The 9,141-nt window shown below is 49.5% G+C and overlaps 1 protein-coding gene across 1 annotated transcript; it reads left to right on the plus strand.

Annotated features, from left to right (window-relative positions):
* Positions 1–104: 104 nt before the first annotated feature.
* Positions 105–8,770, plus strand: LOC144491082 (amine oxidase [flavin-containing] B-like; the record flags this gene model as incomplete). Its single annotated transcript, XM_078208764.1, has 3 exons — positions 105–202; positions 3,478–3,589; positions 5,170–8,770. Coding segments are annotated over 3 exons (396 nt in total), but the record flags the coding sequence as incomplete, so codon positions are not given.
* Between the last annotated feature and the right edge of the window lie 371 nt (positions 8,771–9,141).

Genomic DNA, 9,141 nt, shown 5'->3' on the forward strand with positions numbered 1-9,141 from the left:
TTCTCCTCCCCAGTTTTATCAAAGTGATTACAAGGTGTGTGTGTGAAGGTGGACTCTGTAACAAGTTTATCCTAATTCACCTCAATCTCTTCCTTTCCCTTCAGCCTGAAGATTATGTGGAGAAGAATTGGATGGAGGAGCCCTACTCGGGGGGATGTTATGCCAGTGTTTTTAGTCCAGGAGTCCTCACTTCCTTTGGAGAGTGAGTTCGGCCAAATCCCAATATCCTGCAATCCCAGCTGCCTCATCCCGAAAATATACTGGAATATATCCCATTGGGCAGCACTCACTGGGCAATCCTGAGTGCGCCAATAGCTACACTAACAACCAGCTTAAGATAATCCATCGATCTGGAAATATATCTCATTTATACGTGCTCTCAGTCACAGACACTCATTTAATTGATTCACTCTCAATAAATGATAGTATTGAAGGGTGGAGCTGGTTTCCTGGGCCGAATGGTCCACTCCTATTTCTTACATAGGTGTCAGACCAGAAGCTCTGTTAAGGAGGCCAGTTTACAGGAGCATCTGAAGGAGTAGATAGAGAAGGAGGTGGAGGGGTTTGGCGGCGGGGGGGCGGGGGTTCCAGAGCTGAGGGACTAGACAGATGAAGGCACGGCCGTGAATGGCAGATCAACGGAACTTGGGAATGCGTAAGAGACCAGAATCGGAGGAGTGCAGAGGTCTCAGAGGGTTGTGGGGTTGGGAGAAGCTACAGCGATAGGGAAGTTTTTTAAAATGAAAAATGTCTCAGGGAATTATCAGTGTTTTATCGGTTGTCCTTGGCAAACATTTGCCAGAAGATGCATTGGAATGTTTCCAATATCTTTGATTTGATTTGATGTATTGGGATGCAGTGAAAATTATTGTTTCTTGCGCGCTATACAGACAAAGCATACCGTTCATAGAGTACATAGGGGAGAAGGATTTGATTTATTATTGTCACATGTATTGGGATGCAGTGAAAAGTATTGTTTCTTGCGCGCTATACAGACAAAGCATACCATTCATAGAGTACATAAGGGAGAAGGATTTGGTTTATTATTGTCACATGTATTGGGATGCAGCGAAAAGTATTGTTTCTTGCGCGCTATACAGACAAAGCATACCATTCATAGAGTACATAGGGGAGAAGGATTTGATTTATTATTGTCACATGTATTGGGATGCAGTGAAAAGTATTGTTTCTTGCACGCTATGCAGACAAAGCATACCGTTCATAGAGTACATAGGGGAGAAGGATTTGATTTGATTCATTATTGTCACATGTATTGGGATACAGTGAAAAGTATTGTTTCTTGTGCGTTATACAGAACAAGCATACCGTTCATAGAGAAGGAAATGAGAGAGCGCAGAATGTAGTGTTACAGTCATAGCTAGGGTGTAGAGAAAGATCAACTTATTGCGAGGTAGGTCCATTCAAAAGTCTGACAGCAGCAGGGAAGAAGTTGTTCTTGAGTCGGTTGGTACGTGACCTCAGACTTTTGTATCCTTTTCCCGATGGAAGAAGGTGGAAGAGAGAATGTCCGGGGTGCGTGAGGTCCATGATTATGCTGGCTGCTTTTCCCGAGGCAGTGGGAAGTGTAGACGGAGTCAATGGATGGGAGGCTGGTTTGCGTGATGGACTGGGCTTCGTTCGTAGTTTCTTGCAGTCTTGGGCAGAGCAGGAGCCAGACCAAGCTGTGATACAACCAGAAAGAATGCTTTCTATGGCGCATCCGTAAAATTTGGTGAGAGTCGTAGCGGACATGCCAAATTTCCTTAGCCTCCTGAGAAAATAGGGGCACAGTAAGAAGTCTCACAACACCAGGTTAAAGTCCAACAGGTTTATTTGGAATCACGAGCTTTCAGAGCGCTGCTCCGTCATCAGGTAGGTGCTCCTTGACGAAGGGGCAGTGCTCCGAAAGCTCGTGATTCCAAATAAACCTGTTGGACTTTAACCTGGTGTTGTGAGACTTCTCACTGTGTTTACCCCAGTCCAGTGCCGGCAACTCCACATCAGAATGTAGAGGCGTTGGTGGACTTTCTTAGCTAAAGCGTCGGCGTGGAGGGACCAGGATAGGTTGTTGGTGATCTGGACACCTAGAAACTTGAAGCCCTCGACCATTTCCACTTTGTCCCCGTTGATGTAGACAGGGGCATGTTCTCCTGCACACTTGCTGAAGTCGATGACAATCTCCTTCGTTTTGTTGACATTGAGGGTGAGATTATTGTCATCTCAACATTAGATCAGTAACGCAGAGAGAGAGAGAGAGAGAGGGAAAGAGAGGGGTCAGGTATAGCCCCAAACACAGCTACTCATCATAACTGAGACCATTACTCAGCCAATCAAATAGGGCGACACACAAAATTCACCGTTTCCCATATTGCTTTGAGCTTCAGAATTGGAAGAATTGATGAGAGGCAACACTCGAGTTAACGCAAACTCACGCTGGTTTAGTTTTTTTGACTAACAAAGAACAAAGAAAATTCCAGCACAGGAACAGGCCCTTCGGCCCTCCAAGCCTGCACCGACCATGCTGCCCCGACTTAACTAAAAACGCCTCCCCTTCCGGGGACCATATCCCTCTATTCCCATCCTATTCATGTATTTGTCCAGACGCCCCTTAAAAGTCACTATCGTATCTGCTTCCACTCCCTCACCCGGGTGTTCCAGACACCCACTACTCTCTGTGTAAAATATCTGCCTCGTACATCTCCTTTAAACCTTGTCCCTTGCACCTTAAACCTGTGTCCTCTAGTAATTGACTCTTCCACCCTGGGGAAAAGCTTCTGACTATCCACTCTGTCCATGCCCCTCATAATCTTGTAGACTTCTATCAGGTCACCCCCTCAAACTCTGTCGTTCCAATGAGAACAAACCAAGTTTCTCCAACCTCTCCTCATAGCTAATGCCCTCCATACCAGGCAACATCCTGGTAAATCTTTTCTGTACCCTCTCCAAAGCCTCCACATCCTTCTGGTAGTGCGGCAACCAGAATTGAACTCTATATTCCAAGTGCGGCCTAACTAAGGTTCTATAAAGCTGCAACATGACATGCCAATTTGTAAACTCAATGCCCCGGCCGATGAAGGCAAGCATGCCGTATGCCTTCTTGACTACCTTCTCCACCTGCGTTGCCGCTTTCAGTGACCTGTGTACCTGTACACCCAGATCCCTCTGCCTATCAATACTGTTGAGGGTTCTGCCATTTACTGTATATTTCCTATCTGTATTAGACCTTCCAAAATGCATTCCCTCACATTTGTCCGGATTAAACTCCATCTGCCATCTCTCCGCCCAAGTGACCAACCGATCTATATCCTGCTGTATCCTCTGACGGTCCTCATCGCTATCCGCAAATTCACCAATCTTTGTGACGTCTGCAAACTTACTCATCAATCCAGTTACATTTTCCTCCAAATCATTGATATTATATTACAAATAACGTTTTAGTTCATTTGACTCACACCCGCTCTGTCGCTCGTCCTCCAGGGTGCTACGCCAACCTGTGGGCAGAATCCACTTCGCTGGGACGGAACTGGCCAACGAGTGGATCGGGTACATGGATGGTGCGGTGCAGGCGGGTGAGAGGGCAGCTCACGAGGTGAGTGGGGCTTCCAGTCGAGTTGTGGATGTGAAGGGGCTTTGTGGGAAGGTGCATGATTGTCCAATCAGTGGAGGGTTTGAGATGGCGAGTGAGCGTCCAGTCCCTAGTGGGATTAGACTGACGTGCGACCGTCCAATCGCTGAAGGGTTTGAGATGGTGAGTGAGCGTCCAATCCCGAGTGGGATTAGACTGACGTGCGACCGTCCAATCGCTGAAGGGTTTGAGATGGTGAGTGAGCATCCAATCCCTGGTGAGATAGGGATGATGTGCGACCATTGGGCCCCTCATATTTAAGACAGAGTCACAGTATGGGTACAGCACACGAGGAGGCCATTCAGCCCATTGTGTCAACACTGGCTCTCTGAAGAAGCAATGCACTGAGTGCCAATCCCCCACCTTCTCGCCCTCAACCCCGTACAGTCTTCCTCTTTGGATCGCCACCCCACAGGGTCCTGAGGTCAACTGTGGGGACGCTATCGCCTGGACGTGATGGCGAATTGAGCATAGATTGGCGCAGGAGCATGACACGCCCGTAGACACCAGGGGAGGCGCTGTTGCTGAACTAGCAATCCTGGGGCCTAGGCAAATGCTCTGGGGCGGTAACTGGGATCAAATCCCATCCCGGCAACTGGTGGAACGTAAATTCAATGAATAAATGGGGAATTGAAAGCGAGTCTCTGAGGTGGTGATCGTGAAACTACGATCGTAAAAACCCATCGGGGTTCATTAATGTACCCTTTCGGGAAGGAAATCTGCCGTCCTTACCCGGTCTGGCCTACACGTGACTCCAGAGCCATGGCGATGGTGGTGGACGGTGTTGGATTGGGGGAAGGCTAACTTTATTGGGATCAGGCAGAAATTGGCAGCTCTTGATTGGGAGAGGCTGTTTGAGGGTAAATCCACATCTGGTATGTGGCAGTCTTTTAAGGAACGGTTGTTAGGGCTACAGGACAAGCATGTGCCTGTAAAAAAGAAGGATAGGAAGGGTAGGATTAGAGAACCGTGGATAACCAGGGAAATTGAGGGACTGGTCAAAAGGAAAAGAGAGGCGTATGTTAGGTCCAAGCAGCTAAAAACGGAGGGAGCTCTGGAGGAGTACAATGAAAGTAGGAAAATACTCAAACGGGGAATTAGAAGAGCTCAGGGGGTCGGAGAGGAATTTCCCAGATTTTTTTTTCCCCATATTGGCCCTGGGGTTTTTCACTCTGGGTTTTCGCCTCTCCCTGGAGATCACATGGTCTGGAATGGGGGGGTGGGGGTGAGTTAATAGGTTGTGATGAACAAAGCATCGTAGCTGTGAGGGACAGCTCGGTGGATAGGATATTGGTATGTAGATAGGCTGAAAATTGGGTGGGGATCCTGGATTCAGGATTCAATCCTGGACCGGGGAGCGGCACGGGCTTGGAGGGCCGAAGGGCCTGTTCCTGTGCTGTATTGTTCTTTGTTCTTTGACTCCTATCTGCCCACTGGAATGGCCGAGCGAGACACTCAGTTCAAGGGGCGATTAGGAATGGATGAAAAATGTTAGCCACCGAGTCACTCCAGTGATGGAATATTGGCTTTTTGTTTTTGCCTAGATATTACACAGACTTAGGAAAGTGAGCCCGGAGGAGCCTGAACTGGCACTGCCCGCTGACGCCCCGCGCACGCCGGCGGAAACATCCTGGCTCACTGACGCTTTGCCCTCCGTCGACACCCTCCTGCGTTTTGGTGGGATCGCCCTAGCCGCTGGCCTGGCCTGGATCTTCCAATCGAAGCTATGAAGATAAGTCGCGCTGGGCACCAGCCACCGACGCTTCCTCCGCGGACGCTGACAGAACCTGCGGGGCGTTTCCAGAACTTTCCGTCCTCACTTCGACGTCACTGGCGGGTGTGGAGGAAGGGAGGCGGAGGTTTCCAGAACATATTGGCGCGGGAGAAATCCTCTTGGAAACGAAATACCTTTCGCCAGCCCTGACTAGCCCTCATAGCAATCGAAGCAGCCTTGACTTGATTGGGATTAAATTGAAGTAGTTTCTGAAACTTTAATCATTTTTCACAAACGTAAAATAATTTTCCAATTGTTTGGGGCAAGATTGTTTCATCAGTTTGATGTAGCAAGGGAATGTAGAAATGAGGAAAGGCCATTCTGCCCATTGCGGCTACACTATCAACAGATCCCATGCAATCTCCCCAATCATGAACTTTATGTTCCGGGAGTTTGATGGGGACAGTGTAGACTCAGCTTCACTCTGTATCTAACCCCGTGCTGTACCTGTCCTGGGAGTGTTTGATGGGGACAGTGTCGAGGGAGCTTTACTCTGTATCTAACCCCGTGCTGTACCTGTCCTGGGAGTGTTTGATGGGGACAGTGTAGAGGGAGCTTTACTCTGTATCTAACCCCGTGCTGTACCTGTCCTGGGAGTGTTTGATGGGGACAGTGTAGAGGGAGCTTTACTCTGTATCTAACCCCGTGCTGTACCTGTCCTGGGAGTGTTTGATGGGGACAGTGTAGAGGGAGCTTTACTCTGTATCTAACCCCGTGCTGTACCTGTCCTGGGAGTGTTTGATGGGGACAGTGTAGAGGGAGCTTTACTCTGTATCTAACCCCGTGCTGTACCTGTCCTGGGAGTGTTTGATGGGGACAGTGTAGAGGGAGCTTTACTCTGTATCTAACCCCGTGCTGTACCTGTCCTGGGAGTGTTTGATGGGGATAGTGTAGAGGGAGCTTTACTCTGTATCTAACCCCGTGCTGTACCTGTCCTGGGAGTGTTTGATGGGGGACAGTGTAGAGGGAGCTTTACTCTGTATCTAACCCCGTGCTGTACCTGTCCTGGGAGTGTTTGATGGGGGAAAGGGTAGAGAGAGCTTTACTCTGTATCTAACCCCGTGCTGTGCCTGTCCTGGGAGTGTTTGGTGGGGACAGTGTAGAGGGAGCTTTACTCTGTATCTAACCCCGTGCTGTACCTGTCCTGGGAGTGTTTGATGGGGGACAGGATAGAGAGAGCTTTACTCTGTATCTATCCCCGTGCTGTACCTGTCCTGGGAGTGTTTGATGGGGGACAGTGTAAAGGGAGGCTTACTCTGTATCTAACCCTGTGCTGTCCCTGTCCTGGGAGTGTTTGATGGGGACAGTGTAGAGGGAGCTTTACTCTGTATCTAAACCTGTGCTGTACCTGTCCTGGGAGTGTTTGATGGGGACAGTGCAGAGGGAGCTTTACTCTGTATCTAACCCCATGCTGTTCCTGTCCTGGGAGTGTTTGATGGCGGACAGTGTAGAGGGAGCTTTACTCTGTATCTAACCCCGTGCTGTCCCTGTCCTGGGAGTGTGTGATGGAGGAACAGTGTAGAGGGAGCTTCACTCTGTATCTAATCCCGTGCTGTACCTGTCCTGGGAGTGTTTGATGGGGGACAGTGTAGAGGGAGCTCTGCTCTGTATCTAACCCTAATCCGGTCAGCTGGGACTATCTCTGGTCCTTGCTGTGTTGAGTCCTTGTTAACTGAGTTTAAACTGAGATTCAGCAAAAAAACATCAAATGTACAACCAATTTAATGAAACAATTGCCTTTAATCTTGTCCCATTTACATTTACCAGTGGAGGTTAAAGGTTAAAGGGCAGAACAGAATTTTGGGGGAGAATTTTCCCCACCGTGGGAATCGGAGCGGGCGGGGACGGGGGTTGACCTCGGGATTAATTTTCCCGTTTTGGGGCGAGCGGGACGGGAAAATCCCGCCCGATCTTTTCCTGAGAGGCCAAGGTGAAAGGTCAGAGGGCGGCACCTCAACAGGAATGAGGTCAGAGTCAACGTGGAGGCCATGTTTCAATTTGACAATGTTTGTGTTTGAAAACCTGGATGATGGTTAGAGGAAGGATAGAGGAAGCCGCTGAGGACTTGCAGTCCCTCAATAGCTAAGAGGCTGTCAAGTCCAAATCAGTTCCAGAGGAAGCCAAAGTCCTGATCTCCCACAGCTGATAGTCTATTCAGGAAATGCTCTCCTGACCCCAGCACTTCCCTGATACGTGAACACGTGGCAGCCTGTTTGTTAAGAGGAATATTAAGGGAATTTTAATCGTTGGAGCATTGGAGGGATTTAGATCGAGTGAATGGTGGATTATCATTCACGCAGGGAGTCCATGTTCTGGGGCTTGGGCGGCACGGTGTCTCAGTGGGTTAGCACCGCTGCCTCACAGCGCCAGGGACCAGGGTTCGATTCCCGGCTTGGGTCACCGTCTGTGCGTGAATCTGTACGTTCTCCCCGCCCCCCGTGTCTGCGTGGGTTTCCTCCGGGTGCTCCGGTTTCCTCCCAAGGGAATGCTGTATGTCATTCCCTGACACAAACAAAGAACAAGAACAAAGAACAATACAGCACCGGAACAGGCCCTTTGGCCCTCCAAGCCCGCGCCGCTCCCTGGTCCAAACTAGACCATTCTTCTGTATCCCTCCATTCCCACTCCGTTCATATGGCTGTCTAGATAAGTCTTAAACGTTCCCAGTGTGTCCGCCTCCACCACCTTGCCCGGCAGCGCATTCCAGGCCCCCACCACCCTCTGTGTAAAATACGTCCTTCTGATATCCGTGTTAAACCTCCCCCCCCTTCACCTTGAACCTGTGACCCCTCGTGACACTAAGGGACAATGTCGCATGGCCAATCTGCCTAACACGCACATCTTTGGAGCCTTTCCAATTCCAAACGTCTGGAAGAAATCTTCAAGGAACAGTCAAATGGTGGGAATGGAACTCTTCCAGCTCGCTGCAAGCTTCAGATAAGGAAAAATAAATTCAAAATCACAAGTAAAGCATTAACCAGGAAGCTGCCAGACAGTTGCGTTGTTGCCAGTGTTCAGTGCGGGGCAGCCATTCTGTCCCAGCAATATTAAATGTGATACTCGGAATCAACACAGGAGGAGGCCATTCAGCCCATCATGTCTGTTCTGGCTCTCCTAGCCCCACACTCCCACCCTTTTCCATGTGATTTCTTTTCATGGCGTTAGAGAGAGTGCAGAGAAGGTTTACCAGGATGTTGCCTGGTATGGAGGGTCTTAGCTATGAGGAGAGATTGGGTAAACTGGGGTTGTTCTCCCTGGAAAGACAGAGAATGAGGGGAGATCTAATAGAGGTGTACAAGATTATGAAGGGTATAGATAGGGTGAACAGTGGGAAGGTTTTTCCCAGGTCGGAGGTGACGATCACGAGGGGTCACGGGCTCAAGGTGAGAGGGGCGAAGTATAACTCCGATATCAGAGGGACGTTTTTTACACAGAGGGTGGTGGGGGCCTGGAATGCGCTGCCAAGTAGGGTGGTGGAGGCAGGCACGCTGACATCGTTTAAGACTTACCTGGATAGTCACATGAGCAGCCTGGGAATGGAGGGATACAAACGATTGGTCTAGTTGGACCAAGGAGCGGCACAGGCTTGGAGGGCCGAAGGGCCTGTTTCCTGTGCTGTACTGTTCTTTGTTCTTTGTTCACTCCCGTTGGGTGCTTATCCAATCCCCTTTCGAATGCCGAAGGAAGAAGTCTCTCCTCGTGTCTCCATTGGTTCTTTAGCCAATCGCCTTAATTCTGTGCC

The sequence above is a fragment of the Mustelus asterias genome, unplaced genomic scaffold (genome assembly GCF_964213995.1).
Source record: "Mustelus asterias unplaced genomic scaffold, sMusAst1.hap1.1 HAP1_SCAFFOLD_4395, whole genome shotgun sequence".
Classification (NCBI taxonomy): domain Eukaryota; kingdom Metazoa; phylum Chordata; class Chondrichthyes; order Carcharhiniformes; family Triakidae; genus Mustelus; species Mustelus asterias.